Here is a 24,271-nt window from a genome sequence, read left to right on the forward strand (position 1 = left end):
AGGGATGAAAGGAGGTTGGTTAATAGGTACAAAAATACATTTATATAAAAAGAATAAGTTCTAGTGTTCAAAGCACAGTAGGGCAACTATAGTTAACAAGAACTTAGAGTGTATTTCAAAATGCTTAGAAGAGAACATTTGGAATGTTCCCAACACAAAGAAATTATAAATGTTAGAGGTAGTGGATATCCCATTCCCTTGATTTGATCATTACATGTTGCATGCATGTATCAAAAAACTCATATACTCCATTAATATATGCAGCTATTATGTGTTGATAACATATTTTAATGTTAAAAAATGTTAAATCATGACTGAAAGGGATTTCTTCTAGGAAATTAAGGATGGCTAAGTATTAGGATATCTATTAATATTACTTACTATTAGGGAGATAATCATATCTGTAGATGCTGAAAAGGCATTTGACAAATTTAACACTTATAGATAGCAATACATATATACCTCTTTAACATGACAGAATATTCCTGTTTTAGCTAAAAGCAAGCATCATGCTTTATGGAGAAATTTTGGAAACATTTCCACTAAAGTGAGAAAAAGACAAAGATGTGCCCCATTATTTTTAAAATTTTTCAATTACAGTATAAATTTTATAAGGTTTGTCATTATTATTATTATTTGATATTCTCTTAGAGAACTAACCTATGTAATTAGGCAGTAAATAAAAATATTTACAGATGGCATATTTGTATACCCAGAAAACCCAAAAGAACAAACTAAAAAACTGCTACACACGAAAAGAGAATTTAATAAGATAGTGAGAGGTACAAAATAAGCAAAAAACAAACGCTTTTATGTGTGCAAGCAACAACCAGTTAGAAGACAGAAAGGAAGAACTACTTTGGGCCATGATGAAGTTACAGGACTGGATTTGTCCTGCCAGTGGTTTTTAGACATTGAACGCAGGCAGTGCAGGACAGATTCTTCAGAAAACTAATGACATAAGCTCTACGATTGCTGCAGCTTACTGTCTGGAGAGATTCAAGACTGCTGTGCAGAGAGGGAGCACCCAAATAGAGCCTGGCAGTCTTCCTGAGTTGTGAAGACAGAGTTCAGAATTTGAGAAGGCCAAGGTAGACTTCACGGGGCTGATCGGGCACGGTGGCTCACCCTGTAACCCCAGCACTTTGGGAGACTGAGATGGGCGGATCACCTGAGATCAGGAGTCCAAGACCAGCCTGGTTAACATGGGGAAACTCCGTCTCTACTAAAAATACAAAAAGTAGCCAGGTGTGGTGGTTGGTGCCTGTAATCTCAGCTACTCGGGAGGCTGAGGTAGGAGAATCACTTGAACCCAAGAGGCAGAGGTTGCACTGAGCTCTGCACTCCAGCCTGGGTAACAGAGCAAGACTCCATCTCAAAACAAACAAACAAACAAACAAACAAAAACAGGGCTGAGAGGAGAGAGCTAAAGAGAGGGAGGGAGGGAAAGCTCTGGAGATTTGAGTTTTCATCTGAGAACTGATAAGCATGTGTGTGTTTGAGGAAAGTACCTGAGGCTGAGGACAGAAAGACACAGGCAAGAACATTCCAGCTCACACAGAGCTGGAAATAGTTTTCCCATCTTCTAGAATGGAAAAATCTCTGATACGCTGGACATCAAATAGAGTGCACAGAAGGTGATTGCCTCTGGAATGGGGCCCAGATAGTACTAAATATAAGGCTGTTCTGGTCCACTCTAAGAAACTTAAAAGAGACCTTGGAAGAATCAAACCGTTTCCAAGTAATTTAACTATCATCTGAGAGCAAAACTAAAAACTATTTAAAGCATCCCAAAAAGTCCAGTGCCCAAGAATATAACATTTACAATGTCTGCATCCAGTCAAAGATCACCAGGCATACAGAGAATCAGATCCAGTATGACATACAATGGGTAAGAAAAAGTAATCCTAGAAACATATCTAGAAATGATGCAGGTGATGGTAGGTAAGGACATCTCTGTGTATCTGTTGTCTATTGTTACATTTACAATTTCCCCAACACTTAGTGACTTACAACATTTGGTTTTGAAGGGTCAGGAATCTGGAAGCAGTTTAGCTGGGTGGTTCTGACTCATAGTCTCCTGATGGTACCATCAAGCTGTCAGCGGGGGCAGCAGGCATCTGAAGATTGGAATGCGGCTGGAGGATTCCAAACTCTCTCACGTGGCTGTTGGCAAAGAAGCCTCAATTCCTCACTACATGGGCCTCTCCAAATGACTGCTCAAGACATGGCAGCTGCCTTCCCCAGAGCAAATGATCTAACGGGGAAAGAGAGAGAGTGACCAAGATGGAAGTGCGTTGTTTTTTATAAGCTAATCTTAGAAATGGCATGCCACATTCTACCGTTCACACAGACCAACACTGGTAGAATACAGGAGGGGATTACCTACGGATCTGAATGTCAGGATGTGGAGCTCACGGAGGACCACTTTGGAGATTGGCCACCATACTTCACGTGTTCAGGAAGGTAGAGGAAAGCATGAGCATTTTAAGAAGAGTAAGAGAAGAGATTTAAAAGACTCAAATTGAATTTTTAGAGATGAAAAATGCAATGACTAAAATGAAAAATACACTGGATGAGATTCACATGTCTTTGGAAGCTCTGTTAATAAGTATGTAGATGTTTAGGACTGTTACGTCTTCTAGATGAACTGACCCCTCTATCATTATAAAATGACCCTCTTTATCTCTGGCAGAATTCCTTGCTCTGAAATCTACTTTGTCTGCTATTATTGTAGCGATTCCAGATTTCTTTTGATTAGTGTTATCATAATATATCCTTTTCCATCATTTTAAACAAAAACTACTGCTGAAAAGAGAATCGATATAATTCATGCAGAATAAATCTACTCACTCCTCACCTTGAATATATCTGTTTTTGTTTAATTCAGACCTGCCAGCTTTTTATAAATGCTGCAGTTGACTCTCCTGCAATTGATTACCACATATCTCTAGCCCAGAGTGCTTTGCAAATCTGCCTGACACATCCTGAGCTGCAGAACGAAATTTGCTGTCAGCTTATTAAACAGACAAGACGAAGACAGCCACAGAATCAACCAGGACCATTGCAGGTAGATATTGATATTGATACATATACATGCAATTTAAAGTGATACTGTTTTTCTGATTGTAAGAATGATACACATTCAGCATAGACATTTGGAGAACACAAAAAGTGCAGAAGGAAAAATAGGTATTAATATTTTGATGTCTACCTTTTTGGTTTATTTATATATTTATATGTTTATATATACATGTATGTATGTTGGTGTGTGCACACTCACAGATTTTTATATTGCTGGCATTACAGTGTGCATACTACTTTTTTAAACTAGAAAATAATCATTTCCCCTGTATCCTTAGACATTCTTCAAAACATTAATGGTCATGTTAACATTAAGTACTATATATTTAGGTTTTTCCAAATTTTTTCTATAATACATACCTCTGCAGTAGACATCTTTGAACCTAAATGAGATGGAGTTTCACTCTTATTGCCCAGGCTGGAGTGCAATGGCACAATCTCGGCTCACTGCAACCTCCACCTCCCGGGTTCAGCAATTCTCCTGTCTCAGCCTCCCAAGTGACTGAGATTACAGGCATGTGCCAACACTCGTGGCTAATTTTGTATTTTTAGTAGAGATGGGGTTTCACCATGTTGATCAGGGTAGCCTTGAACTCCTGACCTCAGGTGATCCACCCACCCCGGCCTCCCAAAGTACTGGGATTACAGGCAGGAGCCACCGCACCCACTAGGAACCTAAATCTTGTGGACAGGTCCAGCAAATTCCTTTGAACTCATTTTTAGAATTTTCTTATATCTTCAACAACATTCAGTATATTTTAAATTCTTAACAGGTAAAAAATGTTATTTCACTATTGAATCAGGATGCTTTCCTTTATTACTGCAGTTAAATACATTTTTCAGGTGTTTGGTAGTCATCTGTGTTTACTCTTCAATGAACACCTGTTTTTATCTTTGTGTTTTGACTCCCTGTTAGCCATAGGATAAATCAGAAATTTCTTACCTTAGCATATAGGACTCTCAGGGTTGGATCCAGGTTTGTGAGACTTGAAGCTTATACAGTTTGGGAAATGCTCTTTAAGACAAAGACTTGAAAATGGATTACTTTTGCACATTTTAGAAATCATATGACCATGTAAACACAGTTAATAAGGCCTTTCCCAGGACCTGTGCCCAAGAGGGAATCTGAAGCTTAAGCTTCATCTGCATCAAGAACACTTCATAATCTGGCTCCACTGGCCCCTCCTTCTCCACTTCCTGCCTCCAGCAGACAGTGAATGAATAAATACGCCCCATCCTTCAAACACACTCTGCCTTTGCAATATTCTCCACCTTGCACCTGATGGTATTCCTGTTACCTGGATCCCTCCTCTTCCTTCCCTCCCATAGACTTTATAGCCCAGCCCAAGCAACATATTCCCTGTGATCCCTTCTCTGACTCCACAAGAAGTTAGTCATTCCTTCCATTGGTTATGCTTTAAAAAGTTAATACATGGTATTACCATGTTGTATTATAAATTACTGTTTAAATATGTAACTGTCTCCTACTAGACTGTAGGCTCCTTAAGGGCAGGGACAATGCCTATTTCTCCCTCTTTTTTAATATAACGTTTTAAAAATGACTGAAAATAATATATAACAAACAAGGACAAAGAAGATCTGTATCCTACTTTTACATTTATGTACTCTAAAGAGTTTGTCTAATGCTTAACATTTTTTAACAAATGCAGTGCTTTATAGGATAAAGAAATAAAAACTTTGTTGTTGTTGTTTGAAGACATTTTTTTACCTTGTTTAGTGGTCAAGCATTAACCACCATGTTCTTCAGAAGAGAATTCTGCTGTAACATGTTTTATACTTCCTCAAAAAAATATAGAAAGGAGAATACAGAACAGAGCAAAGGAAAAATAAAAATCACATATATTGCTGTTACCTAAAGATAACCTCCGTTAATATTTTTATACTTGTCCCTTATTTATGTATGTAGATACGTATGTATGTGTAGGTGGCTTGGTTTTGATTTAGGGCATGTGTTTTTTACTGTTTTGCAATCTGCCTTTCTCAAAACTATTACTTGTATTTCAATGAATGAGTAAATACATAAGTGAACAAAAAAGAAACAATGTTTCTAATCTTTGAGTGTGATGTCAAAAAGGAGCACCACGTCTGCTTGTGCCTTGGTTCCTCTGTTGTAGATAACCATATACACAACTAGATGGATCATAGATCTGACCCAATGTAGAGTTTTTTGTTTTTAACCTATAATAAATGCTGTAAACAGATCATGCATATGTGAAAGAAACAAAACGTTTTTGCATTAAAAGAGACTGTCATCAGCCCATTACACTCACTCTGATGTGGATCTCTGACTGGCACGTGGTATCTAACCTATGGTGCTTCTTCCTGCCCAGGGCTGGCAGCTCTTGGCACTCTGCGTTGGGCTCTTCCTTCCCCATCATCCTTTCCTGTGGCTCCTCAGGCTTCACCTAAAGAGGAATGCAGATTCCAGGTGTGCAGCATACTAGCCAGCTGAACTGTTTATGTGGTCTCTGAAAGTCTACGATAAATCATAAGTATTTAATGATCTGCCAGGTACATTTTTAGAAGAATGTATGAAACAAATATTGGTACAGGAAGCCTTTGGTTATTAATGTGGAACTAGGAAAATACTTCCTTTGTTATGTTAAATCTCTTAGGGAAGATTGCAATAAATACTTGAAAAACTGACAGAGAGTATTTTTAAGTGAAAAGTGTATTTGCATCGCAAGTATGAATGACTTAGCATTAGTGGGTGTTCATTCAATAAAAGCAACTATTTTGTTTCCTTAGTTTTCCCTTTTACTATTTTTCTCCACATTAAATTCTTTTATGTGAACAATTTCCCCCATGGTCTTCCCTCCTTTTCTAATTGGATGTATTTGAGTTACTTCAGAATTGTTACTCCTTTGAAAAACACATTTAAAGTTCAACTTCCAGAATGGCTTTCTTACTCTGGGACCCAGGTCACTCAGCCAAGGCTTATCCAGGGTCATTTTGTCCACCAAGAGGTTTGCGTCAGGTTGCTTAAATAAACTCTTGGACTAAAACAAACACAGTAAAAGAAACAAACGAATAAACAAACCGAACTTGGAAGCAATAGGAAAATATTCTACAGTTCATAATACATTTTGGGGCCTCTGTGATCAAGGTCATCTGTGATCAAGATCATGTCATTTCAGTTGCAGTCATTGAGGAGCCCCTAGACCAAGGATCTGCCTACAGGGCACTTGAATACAAACATATTTGACAGGTGTTATCAATCTGCTTGAATAAGCAGTAAAATTTATGTATAACAAACAAGGGCAAATAAGATCTCTATCCAACTTTTACATTTATTTACTCAAATGAGTTTGTCTAATGCTTAACATTTTCTAACAAATGCAGTGTTTTTTATAGAATAAAGAAAGAAAACATTTTTATTTTGTTTGAGGATTTTCTTTTTTTTTTTTTTTTTTTTTTTGAGACAGGGTCTCGCTCTGTCACCTAGGCTGGAGTACAGTGGCACATTCTTGGCTCACTGCAACCTCCATCTCCAAGGTTCAAGTGATTCTCCTGCCTCAGCCTCCCAAGTAGCTGGGACTACATGCGTGTGCCACCATACCTGCCTAATTTTTTGTATTTTTAATAAAGACAGGATTTCACCATGTTGACGAGGCTGGTCTTGAACTCCTGACCTCAGGTGATCTGCCCGCCTCAACCTCCCAAAGTGCTAGGATTACAGGCATGAACCACCACACCTGGCCTGAAGGCATTTTCTTTTTTTCTTTTCTTTTTTTTTTTTTTTACCTTGTTTAGTGGTCAAGCATTAACCACCATGTTCTTCATGGTGAACCACCATGTTCTTCATGAATTCTGCTGTAACATGTTTTTATAGGTTACTCTCTACTATTCTTCATGCAATTGCTTTCTTTATATTTGTTAATATTAAATCACTATATATTGACTTATGACTGGTAATTTTAAATTCAGCTTGTGACTATAATAATACAGTAAAGATGAAGAATGCTTTTTGGGGAGGTCTGAGTGAGGCAGTTACAAAACTAAAGTTGGAATTTGAGGAAAGTTACAGCAGTTTAGTATTATCATTCTAAAAAAGTTACTGTCAAAGTTAGCCTAATACATTGTGATAATGTACAAGGGATGCTTTCTTAATGGTTGCATATATTAGGTTGTCAATTAAATTTATTCTTAGATTTTATCTTAAGTTTTGTATTACAGGACAGAATTTGGAAAATATGCCATTTACTGCCAGCGTTGTGTAGAAAGAACGCAACAAAATGGTGACAGAGAAGCAAGACCCTCAAGGATGGAAATTCTTTCAACTCTTCTCCGAAACCCTTATCACCATTCTTTGCCCTTTAGTATACCGGTGCACTTCATGAATGGGATATACCAGGTAGGTTACCTGATGAAAATATGCTTAGCCGACAATCCTAGGTGCAACCTCTGTTATAGGGAACAGAGACCTCTCTGCCTACTTTTGTCAGCACCTGGCAGTGACAAACATGAAAATACATTAGACTTACTATCAGAACAGCTGAGTTTTGAAACAGTTTTGCTACAAAGGATTCGCACTTATAACAAATCCATATTGAACTGAATAAGGGATGGGCTTCACTGCCACTATGATTCTGATGGACAGAAAAATCAAAAACATTTTGGTTGGGGCTTTTTCCCATCAGTACACCTGCTAGGTGTGGAAATAATTACTGATACTGGGTGAGTACAATTTTAGTCTCTTTTAAAATCTCCAAATCTCAGAAATTATCTGGGAAGACTTCACTGGGCCCTTCCAATTCTCAGATCTAGATGCTTGCTTATTAATTGAAGCAAACATGTTCCCAAACTAGCAATTAGTCTTTGTAACCATATGTCTTTTATCACAGAATTCAGATACTTAACTGCCTATTAAAGAAACAAACATTAAATACATAAAAGTGTTCATTTATTTAAACGTATTTCTGGTTTATTTTCTTCCATTTGATTAAAGATTGCATATTGTACTATAGTTCTTGGTTTGTTTCTAATGAGTAAGCATCATATCTTTGCAAAATATTTATAGCTGTCAGTTGATCATTCTATTTTAGATTTGTGTCTGTTTGCTGAAGCCAAGATTTTTGAGTTCTTCAGCAAGCTAATTGCTGAGGTAACCTTGTTAATTTTCTCCAGAGGAGCTTTGGAAAAAAAAGTTAAAGCACCTAGAAAAATATGTTATCATTAATCATGCATCAAGCATGCTCTGTTTCATCCTCAAAATCTCAGTTTGAAACTATATATTTCTTATTAAGAGAACTGTTTTGTTACTTCTGTCTAGGTAGTTGGTTTTGACGCATCTACCACAGTGGAAGAATTTTTGAATACTTTGAACCAGGACACAGGAATGAGGAAACCAGCACAGTCTGGATTTGCATTGTTCACTGACGATCCTTCTGGCAGAGATTTAGAGCACTGTCTTCAAGGAAACATCAAGGTGAAACCAAGTCCTTTTTAGGAGCCAAGCCCAATGAACAGCAAAGAAGCTGCTCTTTACAAGAAGAGTACACTTTGCAAGCAGTTTAGTTTAGGAGTTTTCCAAAAATTTAACCAATCTAATCTCCACGATAAGAAAAAAATACAGGACTTTGTTAAACTCATAGAATTCTTAATATACAATCTCTACGTTTATACATTCCATATTAAAGAGAGGAAAAGTGTTAGTAATGGAAATGATACTCTAAATATTAGGAGACTAAGGGTAGATATGTAGAAGTGCTAATAAAATGACTTTCCTTTTTTTATCATTTATTTAACAATACTTACTAAACTGTTTTATCTCTTACCAAACTATTGTTATCTCAGGGGCTGACTGGACTCTGTGGGGAATACAAAAGGACCAGAAATAGTCCCTGCCCACAGTGAACTTAAAATTTGCTTAGGGAAGAGCAACGTTATACACAGATAACCTTGAACTAGAGTTGAAAGTGATGAGTTTTAAGAGTGCTATGAACTTTGCACAGAAAGAGGGAGATTGAGTTCAGCATTGGGAGTTAGGGAAGGCCTGAGCTGGAAATGAAAAATGGTTTAGGAAACAGACCTGTGGTCGGGTGCAGTGGCTTACACCTGTAATCCAAGCACTTTGGGAGGCCGGGACAGGTGGATCATTTGAGGCCAGGAGTTTGAGACCAGCCTGGGGAGCATGGCAAAAACCCGTCTCTACTGAAAATACAAAAATTAGCCAGGCACGGTGCCGCAAGCTGTTGTCCCAGCTACTCTTGAGCCCATGAGGTCAAGGCTGCAGTGAGCCGTGATTACACCCCTGCACTCCAGCCTGAGCGACAGAGCAAGACTGTCTCAAAAAAAAAAGAAAAGAAAGAAAGAAAACAGACCTGTGGAAATGAAAAGGGAGGGATTTTAAAAGAATCTTTTCCAGATCATAGTAAAATAACTTTAATAGAGCTTCCATTTAGTAATGGCAATAATATATATAGAATTAGGCCAGTGGGGTGGATCACGCCTGTAATCCCAGCACTTTGGGAGGCTAAGGCAGGCAGATCATTTGAGGTCAGGAGTTCAAGACCAGCCTGATCAACGTGGTGAAACGCTGTCTCTACTAAAAATACAAAAATAATTAACCAGGCATGGTGGCGGGTACCTGTAGTCTCAGCTACTCAGGAGGCTGAAGCGGGAGAATCACTTGAACCCAGGAGGCAGAGGTTGTAGTGAGCCGAGATCGTGCCACTGTACTTCAGCCTGGGTGGCACAGTGAGACTCCATCTCAATTAAAAGAAAAAAATAGAATTATAGAACCACAAGGGACCTTAGAGAAACAATGCACTTATTTTGCAAATGAAAAAACTGAGGCCTAGAGAGGGAAATGAGTTATCCAAAATCGAATAGCTAGACCTGGGTCTAGACCCTTTCCATAAATTATATTTCAGATTTCTTTGGTATAACTTTACTTATTACAATCTTTTTGAACTCGGAAGATGAAAAAGTTACTTCTTTAGTGACCAAATCATGAAAAAATCCCTGGAATCTTCTTGTTTCCAGTTTCAGGCAGTCATACACTAAGATTCCTTTCTGAGTAAAAAATGCATGGCCACAGTCCAGAGTTAATGTGTGTCCAAAAGGGTAAGTGGACCAAAGAGCAATTTATAATGACATCCTAAACTCAGAGCTGCATAGAGGCTGAAAACAAAAAGCTTGAGTATATTTGGTTTGATCATATTAATGGAAAAATTTCAGTCTGCAGCACACTTGTCTTCAAAAAATGTTGATTTGAAAAGTACTGTAAATCTCAATTTTCCACTTCCTTTCTAGATTTGTGACATTATTTCCAAATGGGAACAGGCTTCCAAAGAACAGCAGCCTGGAAAATGTGAAGGTACAAGGACTGTTCGTCTGACATACAAAAACAGGTGTGTAATACGCATCCAGATGCCGAAGCATGAGTATACAATATGTTCAAATAATACAGGTGTGTAATACTGCATCCAGATGCCGAAGGATGAGTATGCAATATGTTCAAATAATACAGGTGTGTAATACTGCATCCAGATGCCGAAGGATGAGTATACAATATGTTCAAATAATACAGGTGTGTAATACTGCATCCAGATGCCGAAGCATGAGTATACAACATGTTCAAATAATACAGGTGTGTAATACTGCATCCAGATGCCGAAGCATGAGTATACAATATGTTCAAATAATACAGGTGTGTAATACTGCATCCAGATGCCGAAGCATGAGTATACAATATGTTCAAATAATACAGGTGTGTAATACTGCATCCAGATGCCTAAGCATGAGTATACAATATGTTCAAATAATACAGGTGTGTAATACTGCATCCAGATGCCGAAGGATGAGTATGCAATATGTTCAAATAATACAGGTGTGTAATACTGCATCCAGATGCCGAAGCATGAGTATACAATATGTTCAAATAATACAGGTGTGTAATACTGCATCCAGATGCCGAAGGATGAGTATGCAATATGTTCAAATAATACAGGTGTGTAATACTGCATCCAGATGCCGAAGGATGAGTATACAATATGTTCAAATAATACAGGTGTGTAATACTGCATCCAGATGCCGAAGGATGAGTATACAATATGTTCAAATAATACAGGTGTGTAATACTGCATCCAGATGCCGAAGTGTGAGTATACAATATGTTCAAATAATACAGGTGTGTAATACTGCATCCAGATGCCGAAGTGTGAGTATACAACATGTTCAAATAATGCACCTACTATTTACCTTTCTATTGAATGCCTTCAAAATTATTTATTTGTAAGTTTGTCTTTCTATAAATGATAACTCTGTTTCTATAGGAAAAAAACTTGTCACATAAAGTTTTGTTTCTAATTCTAGTCTCTTAATGTCATAAAGAATTGTATTTTATAAAAATATGCTTTTAGACAAAGATTAGAAACACTAGGTCTCAGCTGAGCACGGTGGCTCACGCCTATAATCCCAGCACTTTGGGAGGCCAAGGTGGGCAGATAGGTCAGGAGTTTGAGACCAGCCTAGCCAACATGGCAAAACCCCACCTCTACTAAAAATACAAAATTTAGCCAGGTGTGGTGGCATGGGCCTGTAATCCCAGCTACTCAGACAGCTGAGGTGGGAGGATCACCTGAGCCCAGGAGGTTGAGACTGCAGTGAGCCATGATTGTACCACTGCACTCCACACTCCTGCCTGGGCAACAGAGTGAAACCCTGTCTCAAAACAAACAAAAAATACACACACACACAAGCATAGAAACTATGGGAAAAAATAGCTGCTCTCTCAGAGTAGTTGATACAAGGATGCATTTTTCACTTTCATAATTTCCTTTAACAGTATTATTACATTTTTCATAAAGACTGAATACTTCAATACCCTACTGCAGATCTGTAGTAAGAAGAGATACCTATGTTTCTTTGGGAGGCCGAGGCGGGTGGATCACGAGGTCAGGAGATTGATACCATCCTGGCTAAAGTGATGAAACCCCGTCTCTACTAAAAATGCAAAAAATTAGCCGGGCCCAGTGGTGGGCGCTTGTATTCCCAACTACTCGGGAGGCTGAGGCAGGAGAACGGCGTGAACCCGGGAGGTGGAGCTTGCAGTGAGCTGAGATCCGGCCACTGCACTCCAGCCTGGGCGACAGAGCAAAACTCCATCTCAAAATATATATAAATAAATAAATAAATAAATAAATAAATAAATAAAAAGAAGAGATACCTATGTTTGCCTCAGTCTTCTGGAAGTCATATACTCTTTATACTCATATTTATTCCTTCTCAGTCTTTCATTCTCATTTTTCTCTTTCTTTCTGCCTCTCTCTCTCTCTCTCTCTCGATGTTCACCAAGCTTCAACTATAAGGCCTATCACTTAGCTAGATGCTATGAATAAAATTGTAATAAATACAGACAGACGCAGTCCCTGATCTTTTGGAATCTACGGGTTAGCGAGGAAGACAACTGTTGGGCATATCCTCACTCTAATGAGTGTGTAATGACACAGTACATTCTCTGAAGGGAGAGAGAGGTACTGTGAGGGCACACAACAGTGAGCCTGACCTAGACGGGAGACCTCGGGAAACTCCTCTGAAGAAATGATGTTTACACCAAGTTCAGAGGGAGATGGGAGTGGGAACATCAAAATGCATGGAAAAGAATGTACAAAGGCCCAAAGGCCTGTTGAGGGAGGCTGCTCAGCTTGTGTCAGGAATTGAGAAAATGCCAGAGAATCCAGAGCACACACCGTCTCTACGGATAAAATGGTAATGTACTTTGGCACGTAGTCAGGAACCAGATTTCCTTTCTTTCTTTTTAAATATTTTCATTTCTTTCATGTATTAGCAAAAGGTAGTACTTAATAAACACTATTAACTGACCAGCTCACATTAATTATAACAAAATAATGGTATTTTGCTGGTTTTATTTGAGTCTTATACCCTGTCAATTCAGGAATCTATAAAATGTTAGACCCAGAGCCTGGTGGAATTATTGGAGTCATGCTCAGAGGCCTCTTTTTGGAAGATGTTCAGACTTAAAATTGGAAAGTAAGAATTGAAGGCACTATGTACCATAAAGGATGTAATAGCCATTGATCCACTTTAAAAGTTCTTGTTCTATCCATCCTGGCTAACACAATGAAACCCCGTCTCCACTAAAAATACAAAAAAATTAGCCGGGCGTGGTGGCGGCGCCTGTAGTCCCAGCTACTCGGGAGGCTGAGGCAGGAGAATGGCGTGAACCCGGGAGGCGGAGCTTGCAGTGAGCCGAGATCGCGCCACTGCACTCCAGCCTGGGTGACAGAGCGAGACTCTGCCTCAAAAAAAAAAAAAAAAAAAAAAAAAAAAAAAAAGTTCTTGTTCTAATAGTCTATCCCACAGAAATACCCAGATAAGTGGGCAGAGTATTCCAGTATGTCCCAGTATCTTCCTTGTCATATTTTTGTCATATTCTTTGACAATGTTTTTGTGAAAAATTTGGGACAGACACTTACATGTTTATTAATAGGGAGATCAATTAAATAAATATGGCACATTCATATTTTGGACTCTTCTCTCATCCAGTTGGCCACTTAAAAGGCCACCCAGTATTTGAACAGACTCTGTTGATCTGAATAAATAGTGGTTGTGAACACTGGAGCTTCTTTATTCAGGGGCTCATGAGCTGTGATAATTTGCCAGAGGTTCAAGTAACAAGAAAGTGACTATTAATCTTTGGTATCTAAGATTTTAAAATCATACATTCCTAGAGATAACCAATATTGCATAGATATTGGAAATCTAATAGGCATCACCTCTGGAGGGACCTGTTTCCCTTGAGGGCAACCTTTATCAATGTATCAATGGCCCTTTGGTGACTGGTGAGGACAGCAGGCTAGGAGACTTGGACCCTCTAGATTATTATTGTAGTTCTGTTTAATGTGGAGCAGTAGTTCCCAACGTGGGCCCCACACTAGCAGCCTCAGGACCACGTGGAACATGTTAGAAATGCAAATCATTAGACCCCACTTCAGACCCACTGAGTCAGAATTTCTGGGGGTGGAGCCCAGGAGTCCGTGTTTTGACAGCTCTCCAGATAATTCTTCCATGTGCTGGGTTTTGAGAAGCACTGACCTAAAGGTCCTCATCGCTGCCCCTGCCTCTTGACCTCAGCCTTTGTGGAAGGAGCCAGCTCCTGGACCTGGCCTGCCAGAGACATTTATGGAGAAGAGGTTCAGGCATTCTCTTTTATTTTATTTTTTATTTACTTATTTTTTTTTTGAGATGGAGCTTCCCTCTTGTCGCCCAGGCTGGAGTGCAATGGCGCGATCTCGGCTCACCACAACCTCTGCCTCCCAGGTTCAAGCGATTCTCCTGCCTCAGCCTCCTGAATAGCTAGGATTACAAGCGCCTGCCACCACGCCCAGCTAATTTTTGTATTTTTAGTAGAAACAGGGTTTCACCATGTTGTCCAGGCAGGTATCGAACCCCTGACCTCAGGTGATCCACCCGCCTCAGCCTCGCAAAGTGCTGGGATTACAGGTGTGAGCCACCGCGCCTGGCCAAGACTATTCCTAATAATCTTATGAATGCTTATGAAATCTTATGAATTCCTAAACCTTATGAATGCTTAATACATACCAACTCTGATGATGATGGCTATGACTGGAACTAAAGTGAAATTTGGATACAATTTGGATATGAAAGACAGATTTAAAAAATGCTTCAAGTCTAACAAACACCACAAGGAAGGACAAAGAGAGTCGTGAATAAAAATTTTTTGGTTGACAATTGGTTGAGTTTATCCAAAGACCTGGGATCAATAGAAAGGAATGTCTGGGTTGCGATAAGAGGTTGTGGAGTCCTCACTTCAAGTTGTTCTGCCTTTCTAGACCAAACCAATGGATTTCTTAAGTGTATTTGATGTCTCATGCTTCCCTAAAATGTGTAAAACCAAGCAGCACCCCGACCACCTTGGGCACGTGTTCTCAGGACCTCCTGAGGTCTGTGGCACAGGCCATGGTCACTCATATTTGACTCAGAATAAATCTCTTCAAAAAAAATTTTTTTTTGAAAAAGAGAGAGTTGTGAATAACAGATTATGATTACCTTGTTTAAAAATAAAACCTCATGACAATGTCTTTGACATCAGGAAAAAAAGTAACTCAACTGAAAGGCTTAATTTTTAACAGAACTCTGAAATGGCTGGATACCCACAGCTGTGAGAAAGTACTGTTTCTAAACATGGCCATGCTTTGCATGTGTTTATAAGTAGCTTAGACAATGAGCCCTAATTTCTAGTGATACAGTTAGGAGGGAACCTTGCTGTGACCTGTCACACAGCCAAGGACCTGATTCTTCATCTGCCAAGCATCATGGTAATAAACAAAGCTAAAATATCAATCCTCTTTATCATGGAATTTTAAATTGATACTTAGCAAGTGATAGAATTTTAATGATTTAGATTCAGGTATGAAAGATCTAATTAATCGGTTTTGAACTTGTTCTCATAGACAATCGTTGGCAACTAACATTTAAATTCTATTCACAGTTAAGCTTCTTATTTAATTTGATTTCTCACTGTGTTTTTGAAGTTGTAAGAGCCATGGCATGTTTTTAACAAAACTGGCCACAGCCAAGAAGTTTAAGCCAAGAAATGGAGTTTATCCCATTTCTCCTAGCTATGTTCACACTAAAAAAAATTGCAGGATCAAGAGACTTTCATGTGGACTGGGCACGGTGACTCACGCCTGTAATCCCAGCACTTTGGGATCCGAGGTGGGCGGATCACCTGAGGTCAGGAGTTCAAGACCAGCCTGGTCAACATGGTGAAACCTTGTCTCTACTAAAAATACAAAAATTAGCTGGGCGTGGTGGCATGTGCCTGTAGTCCCAGCTACATGGCAGGCTGGGGCAGGAGAATCGCAGGAACCCAGGAGGCAGAGGTTACGGTGAGCCAAGATCATGCCACTGCACTCCAGTCTGGGTTGTAACAGAGCAGGACTCCATCTCAAAAAAGAAAAGAGACTCTCGTGATTCCAGAGACCTCTGGAGAATACTACTACTAGTACTACTAGTACTACTAACCTGCATTTGTTGAACATTTACCTAACATCAGGCCCTATTCTGAACTCTTTGTATGCATTCTTATATAATCCTTACAACTCTTCGAGGTTCTATTATTATTTCCATCTCACAGATGAGGTAACTGAAGCTTTAGAGAGTTAAGTCACTTGCCTAAGACTATGAAAGGGAATTCTTCAGGCTTTTTTGGCAAATTCCTGTACTTAGCAATTCTCACATACCATTTATTTGTCCATTCATGCCATCTACCAGTGCCAAGCCTTGTTTGAAGCCTTGGGAATTCCAAGGTGAATAGAGTTTCCTTACCCTTTAGAATCTTCCAGTTTATAGGGAGAGGCAGACATGAAGTCTTAGAAGTGCAATCAATGCTATAACAGGAAGAATGTAGCACAGGAGTGAAGACCATGGGCTGGAGACAGGCTGCCTGGGTTAGAATCCTGGCTCTACCACTTACTATGTGGCCCTGAGCAAGTCACTTAACATCTCTGTGCCTCAGGTACCCTGTATGTGAAATGGATGTCAAAATGATTCCCACCTCTAGGGTTGTCTGAAGGATTAAATGTTGGCAATTGTAAAGCACTTGGTTCAGAGCCTGCCACATAGTAAATGCTTTGTAGATATTTGTCATTACCATGAATATGACGTGCATGTCCAAGAGGTTGTAGGGACATAGAGGAAGACTGCAGAGTGGTGACTTCTGAGCAGATGACTGGAGGTTGGACGCCACTGAGGCAGGAAGAGAACAATTGCAGTTTTACTAGAGTATAACCAGTAGACATGGTGGACTGAGGAGTGAAGGAAGGGTGAACGGAGAGAGATTGCAGGCTGTCCCCCCAGTAAGTTTACAAGAGGATGGGAAAGGGAACAGTAGGAAATAAATGCTCTGAAGAATGAATATGGATCCAGTTGAGGGCAAACAAAAGGATTACCCAGCGGCGCTGAGAGCCCTGCTGAATTTGGAAGCAGTGTGTTTGTTTAATGGTACTGGTCCACAGTGATGTGATTTCCATCCCACAGTATTCAGCTTTCTGGGTGTGCAGTGAGGAGGTGGAGATTTGGGAATACCCCTGCGAGCTAATCCAAGCCTTGCCTGCTGTCATAGAAGCCCATTCTGTCTGCTCCAAGCCTCTTTAGGATTTGGAAGCAGCTGAAAGCTGGCCATACTGTGAGAGGCTTAGATCACATTCCTGTAGTGCCTTTCCTATTCAAGCTCCACGGATTTGATATTTATGACTTCTTGGTCATTTTTGTTCCTCTTCAAATTCTCCCCAAATCCCTAGATAGCTGTTGGAGCCCAAACTGTTTCATTAGGGATTTGAGTCAATGGTTCATGTCCAATATAGTTTTTCTCTGTTTTTTTATTATTATTTTTATTTATTATTTATTTATTTATTTTTGCTAATGACGCTTCCTTTTTCCCTCTCAGGCTCAGTCTTGTTGCCTGCCAGGAATAACAGAAAATGCACTTAAGCTCTTCTTGCCTGTAGCCATTTGGTTCTTTTTCTCCCCTTAGCCGTATTACCAAACCGTCCAGTGGTAACACTTAGCTAAACTCTAGTGGGTTACAGTGATGAGTATGATATACTTCCTAACTTCCAGTAGGGAAAATAAGCTGTGCATACCAATGTAAGCATGCCAGAAGGGAAGGCTTTCATCTTAAATGTTCTTCTCTTTGTTTTATATGACTTTTCTGATATCACTTTGGATTTGGCATCTGTTTCTGTTGCCCAGCCGTATTCTACTACCAGTTTAACAATATAATCCTGCATTATTTGTCATGGTGTAGTCATCGTAGATTAAAATGGAGCTTAGGATGTTTCTGATTTGTAAACTGGGTAGAGAGGAAAGAATGAATAGCATCACGGGGTAGGAGGAGCTTTTCAAAGTACACCCACCCATGCTTGCCCAGAGATTCAGACCTGCTGCCCTCCCCTTCCCTGCTATTTGAGAGAATTACTGGGAGAGATACTGTAAATGATAGGGGTGTGTCCTCTCCCTCAAGTGTGTAGGAGGAAAAAATGCTTAAAATGCAAAGTTATAGCCAATTGAGCACACACCTAACAGCTAGTGTATCTAAATCTCTCTTTTCCAGCCTCTGTGTTGTCATGGCAGGATTCAGGTATGTCAAGATGTTGCTCACCCACCCCAATGTCACAGCATTTAGAGCCCTTACAGCACCTGTGCCTGATCTGCAGCCTGGAGTCAGAGCCCCACAAATCTCACATATGAACAAATGACACAGTGAATATATCGAGTTACTGATTTAATGAAGACCTCCCTAGGCAGACAAAAGCCATGTTGTGTTTCAGCAAGTCATAGTGATAACATGTAAACTATTTTTGAGCCCCTAAAGCTGCTTATCAGATTGTGGCCAAAAAGTCAAAACACACTTACATATATAAATATTATCTTTTAGATTCCCAGAGAAAACTCACCTTCTCCCCCTCCCCTTATTTGATGTTGATTTGGGGGTGATTTTGAGTTGAAACCTTCACTTCCTTTTCCGTGCTGTGTCCAAGGTATTCAGGAAGGATCATGAGGGTTTTGAAGACTGGGTTTACACAGCCCATTGAAATAAAGGCCTGTATCATACATTCCTTGCAAGAGAGGGCATATTTAATTTCGCTTGATGTCTTAGGTCCTTCCTCAGGAACATTTAAGGATTTGGTGTTTCAAGGCCTAAAAAATTGCTTCATCTCTTTACTTCTATTTATGTATTTTTATTAAATTTAAAGTGGATTTCTTTTTTTTTTTTTTTTTTGAGACGGAGTCTCACGCTGTTGCCCAGGCTGGAGTGCAGTGGCGCGATCTCGGCTCACTGCAAGCTCCGCCTCCCGGGTTCCCTCCATTCTCCTGCCTCAGCCTCCTGAGTAGCTGGGACTACAGGCGCCCGCCACCGCGCCCGGCTAATTTTTTGTATTTTTAGTAGAGACGGGGTTTCACTGTGGTCTCGATCTCCTGACCTTGTGATCCGCCCGCCTCGGCCTCCCAAAGTGCTGGGATTACAGGCTTGAGCCACCGCGCCCGGCCTAAAGTGGATTTCTTATAAGCACCATATAGTTGGGTTTTATATTTTATCCACTCTGACAATCTCTGTCTTTTCATTGGTATATTTAGACAATGGACATTTAACGTGATTCAGCCTCACCTCCAGCAGTTCCTCAACCTCAACCTCAAAGCAGTTTTTTCTTATTTTGCTGGAAGTACTAAATAGAACAGAACAGAAGTCATTGACAGTAATAGTCTAAGTTCATACCACTTAGAGTACTGTGTTAAAACAACCCCATCTCAGTTCCCTGGATTTATCTTTACTTTATTCCTTTGTAAGAATATAATTTAATGAGAAATTTACTCTTTTTTTTTTTTTTTACAGACTATATTTCTCAGTGCAAGCTCGTGGAGAGACTGATAGAGAAAAGTTGCTGTTAATGTATCAGACAAATGATCAAATCATAAATGGACTTTTTCCTCTGAACAAGGATCTGGCATTAGAAATGGCAGCTCTTTTAGCTCAGGTAACTTCCATGTTATATAGAGTTATATATTGAAATAATAAGATACTAATTTCTACATTGAATTAAATGTAAAACAATATACTTCGGTAACTCTTTACATTCATTTTGCTATGATTAGCACCTTAAAAATTACAGGCACTATAATTACAGTTAGCCTCTAAAGTGCTGACGGTTGCAATGACATAGAATGAGACAGTATTCCATAAAGAGAACCCAGTTTCTTAATTATGTTGAAAATATATCTCTAGGCTTTGTATTTAATAAAGGAATTGGAATGTAGAGCTGTGGGCTTGAAGATGTCATGCTGAAATCGCTTGGTAATCTAACAGGAATAAGACCTTGAAAAGGCTAGAGCACTTTCTTTTATTTACCTATTATATTAGTTATGATTAAGTTCAACCTTCACACACACACACACACACACACACACACACGCATTAATACTGACTTAATCAGAATAGAAATATATTTAGCGCTCACATAGAGAGAGAGGCATCCTGGCACCTCTGAAACCATTAGGGGCATGGACTTTATCCTCTTCTCTCTTCTGCTGTCCCTAGGGTGTCATCATCATGGTCCTGGGAGTCTGCCAGAGCTCCAGCTAACGTCAGTGTTCCAGGCCTCAGGGTGGGGGAAGGGCTGAAAAGGGCATGCCCTCCTGCACTTGAGAAAACTTCTCAGCAGTTGCATAGAACCCGTCCATTCATGTCTCTCCCATCAGAATTTAGTCACATGGCCTTGCCTACTACCTACCAGGGAGTCTGGGGAATGTGGTCTCAGCGGGGTGGCAGTGTGCCCAGCTAAATTTAAGGTTTTTCTTAAGAAGAAGGAGAGAATGGTCATAAGATGCAACCCATAGTCTCAACCACACCTGAGTCTTTGCCTAGGTTAATTAAGGAAAAAGTTAAAGCAACTCTGTGATATGGCATCTGGACCAAGGCTTAGATTCCCCAGGGTCTTTGGTCTATGGCTCCTCACACTACACTCTGTCCCAGGACATCTCAATCATTCTTTTTATTTTAGGCACCACCTATGCCAAAGTTTCCCAGATCTTTTCTCTTCAGTTCGTAGTTCTTTTGTGGTCTCCTTAAAGTCAATCTTTTTTTTTTTTTTTTTTTTTTTTTTTTTGAGACGGAGTTTCCCTCTTTTGCCCAAGCTGGAGTGAAGTGGCACGATCTCGGCTCACTGTAACCTCCACCTCCCAGGTTCAAGCGATTCTCCTGCCTCAGCCTCCCTAGTAGCTGGGATTATAGGTACCCACCACCATGCTCTGCTAATTTTTGTATTTTTAGTAGAGATGGAGTTTCACCGTGTTGGCCAGGCTGGTCTCAAACTCCTGACCTCAAGTGATCCACCTGCCTTGGCCTCCCAAAGTGCTAGGATTACAGGCATGAGCCACCGCGCCCAGCCAAAATCAGCATATTGAAAACCAAACTAATCATCGTCCCTCCTCTGTGTTCACACTCTGTTTCCTCTTTATGATACTGCCTCCACCTGGTCCCACAAGCAAGCTTCAAACCCAGGAATTATCATGACTCTTCCCTCACTTTGGCCCTTTCCCACCAGTCACCACATCCTGTGAATGTGAATTCTCAGGGATGTTTTACTCAGTTCTCTCCTCTGTATGCTGACTCCTGTTGCTAAGGTTCGGATCATTGTCTCACACTGCCTGCTGTCCTACAGCAGGCTCCTAAGTAGTGTGCCTTTCTGTGGTCTCTTCCCTCACAAATTTATCCTTCACACAAATGCTAGAAGAATTTTTTCCACTTATCTATTGCTACATAACAAATGACTCCAAAACTCAGCTACTTAAGACAGTAATTTGGGCAGGGATATGAAGGGACATGTGTGTCTCTGCTTCAGGTGGTATCAGCTGACATAACCTGAGAGTCAGTTGTCGCTCTATGGCTGAGGGCTGGAATTATTTGAAGGCTCCTTCACTCATGTCTGGTGGCTGATTGATGCTGGCTGTTTGTGGGGACTTCTGCTGGGACTGTCAGCTGGAGCACCTTACACGTGGTCTCTTCATGTATATGACTGCTTGTGCTTCCTCCAAGAATGGTGAATGGGTGACAGCAACAACGTCCCAGAAGAAAGACAATAAGCGGAAGCTGCTATTTTCTTAAGGGCTGAGCCTGGAAATTGGCACAGTGTCACCTGTGCATGGAGCTTTATTAGGCAGCACTAGTAACTGGGATAGAGATATAGCAAAAAAATGTGAATCTAGCTTTCTCATTCCTTTTTTACATGCAAGGACTTTCACGATCTGAACTCTGCCTGCCTCTCCAACCTCAACTTTCCCTTAATACTCCCTACCTTGAGCTTCATGCTCCAATAAAGTATAAACTGTGGTTCCATACACAACTCCCTGCCTTGTGTGTGGTGCACTTTATCTTGCCTCTTATGATTGACTAGTTTGTCTCCTTTACCCAGATCATCTCTACCCCATCCCTTCACCTGTTAACTTCACCTGTTAACTTTCTGAATCCTGTCTTGGAGGGTTAAATGTCCCTCTTGGGGTTTCTGTAATGTTCTATTGCCGTCCTGACCTCAGTGGTTTATAATCATTGATTTATCTTTCTGCTTTGCACTACTGACTGCAGCCCCCCCTGAGGCCAGGGCTGTTCTTGTTCATCTTTGTCACTAGCACAGCCTTACACACAGTTCCTTCTCCATAACTGTTCTTAGAGGAATGAATACTTGATAATTTAGTTGACTTTTTTAAAAAAAATTTTTGTGGAGATGGGGTCTTGCTATGTTACCCAGGCTTGTCTTGAACTCCTGGGCTTAAGCAATCCTCCCACCTCAGCCTCCCAAAGTGTTGGGATTACAGGCGCGAGCCACCGCGCCCAGCTTCCTTTTTTTTTTTGGTAACTATTCTTCGTTAGACTGTCGTATCCTTGGAGATTGAATCTGATGTCAGGTTTCCCAGGTAGCTGTGGTGAATGCTGCTTGGTGATAGATGGGAACAATGCATAGCTTGCTCTAGGGCAAGGATTTCAGTATGGTTGAAGAGCTGGTGGACAGCTTTTATTTGGAGTGAAGAAATTTGGAAGGATACTTCACTAAGTAGGAGATGATGGGGATTGATAGAAAAAAGGAAAAATGAAGAATGGGAGCTGAAAAGCAAAATCAACCCAAGTAACCAGCAAGTAAGAAACTGGGTCAAGGAACCTAGGACGTTGTAAGAATAGGCTGTAAGCGCAAAGCTCAGCTGAGGACTTTAGACAGTAAGTGATCAGATTAAGAACTGGAAAAGAGGAGCCCCAGGGTGGGAGTCTCAAAGGCTGGTTGTGCTAAGGAATAGGGCCCATTTGAGATGCAGAGCTGGGGCTTTCTATGAGACCATTCCAGTTTTGATGGAACCTTTGATCCCCTTTTTGGGGAATGCTGTAGGTAATGATGTGAATGATCAGTAGGATATTCACCTGAATGTCCCCTGTCCTGTCTTCCTCCCTAACCCTCTTTGATATCTACATACCTACATGGCTCTACAAGTCACCTAACACAATTTATCACAAGTATTTATGCCTCAGTCTTCTCTACTAGATAATAAACTCTTTGAGGGTGGGGCTATGCTCAGCATTTTCCTTTCTCACATCACTTAGCACAGTGCCTGACTTACAGTGGGGACTCAGAATGGGTTTGTTTGAAGGGATGAATTGGTGAGTTCATGGAGAGATGGATGGGTGGATAGTTAGATGGGTGGATTGAGGATGGCATCTCTGCAGCCTATTAGTAGAGATGAAAGCTGAACATTCTTTCATTAAGGGATAAAGGGGAATGAAGGACTCTATGCCCAGGATTAATGCTAGTAGAATGACAGTATGAACACAATAACATGGAGAAAATCTAGGAACAAAGTAATGAGAATATGGTTCTTGCTCCCATTACATTCAGGAGAGACCCTCAAAAAAGTCCAACTAATAGTTTTTTTTTTTTGAGATGGAGTCTTGCTCTGTCACCCAGGCTGGGCAGTGGCACGATCTCAGCTCACCGCAACCTCCGCCTCCTGGGTTCAAGCGATTCTTCTGCCTCAGCCTCCCGAGTAGCTGGGATTACAGGTGCCCACCACCATGCCCATCAATTGCCTTTTATTTTTAACATCCATTTCATCTTATTATCAGCAATTAAAATAGTGCCTTAAAAATGAAAAATTGTCCTTGTGTTACAGACAATAACAAAGTAGTGGCTTTTAGCAAGTACTACTAAATGGGGATAGTAAACTAGGAAGGTTAATGTAGAAATGGAACGCAAATGTTTAAATTACAGATTTTTTTCAAAATTAGAATTCAGGCCAGGCGGTGGCTCACGCTTGTAATCTCAACACTTTGGTAAGACAAGGCAGGCGGATCACTTGGGGTCAGGAGTTCGAGACCAGCCTGGCCAACATGGTGAAACCCCGTGTCTACTAAAAGCCCCAAAATTAGCCAGGCATGGTGGTACACACCTGTAGTCCCAGCAATTCAGGAGGCTGAGGCAGGAGAATCACTTGAATCTGGGAGGAAGAGGTTGCAGTAAGCCTGGGTGACAGAGCGAGACTCCATCTCAAAAAAAAAAAAAAACTAGAATTCAAATGTAATTTATAAAAATTCCTACATGTGATTATAAATTTCATAATCACATAATCATGACAAATA

The 24,271-nt window shown here is 40.3% G+C and overlaps 1 protein-coding gene and 1 long non-coding RNA gene across 8 annotated transcripts in view; one reads left to right on the forward strand and one right to left on the reverse strand.

Moving 5' to 3' along the window:
• Nucleotides 1–24,271, forward strand: part of LOC105464933 (pleckstrin homology, MyTH4 and FERM domain containing H2) — a 126,781-nt gene that overhangs the window by 91,026 nt on the left and 11,484 nt on the right. For all 7 annotated transcript variants that reach the window (XM_011713070.3, XM_011713076.3, XM_011713073.3 and 4 more), the window contains 6 exons: nucleotides 2,891–3,070; nucleotides 5,436–5,533; nucleotides 7,282–7,459; nucleotides 8,378–8,533; nucleotides 10,363–10,460; nucleotides 19,490–19,631. In XM_011713070.3, the coding sequence (XP_011711372.1) occupies nucleotides 2,891–3,070; nucleotides 5,436–5,533; nucleotides 7,282–7,459; nucleotides 8,378–8,533; nucleotides 10,363–10,460; nucleotides 19,490–19,631 (852 nt within the window). The remainder of the gene's footprint in view (nucleotides 1–2,890; nucleotides 3,071–5,435; nucleotides 5,534–7,281; nucleotides 7,460–8,377; nucleotides 8,534–10,362; nucleotides 10,461–19,489; nucleotides 19,632–24,271) is intronic.
• Nucleotides 2,037–4,911, reverse strand: LOC139357826 (uncharacterized). Its single transcript, XR_011611663.1, has 3 exons — nucleotides 4,028–4,911; nucleotides 2,386–2,448; nucleotides 2,037–2,257 (listed from the first exon to the last, which is right to left on the reverse strand). It is a non-coding gene; the product is annotated as an uncharacterized lncRNA (long non-coding RNA).

Source organism: Macaca nemestrina, chromosome 13 (genome assembly GCF_043159975.1).
Source record: "Macaca nemestrina isolate mMacNem1 chromosome 13, mMacNem.hap1, whole genome shotgun sequence".
NCBI classification, from domain to species: Eukaryota; Metazoa; Chordata; class Mammalia; order Primates; family Cercopithecidae; genus Macaca; species Macaca nemestrina.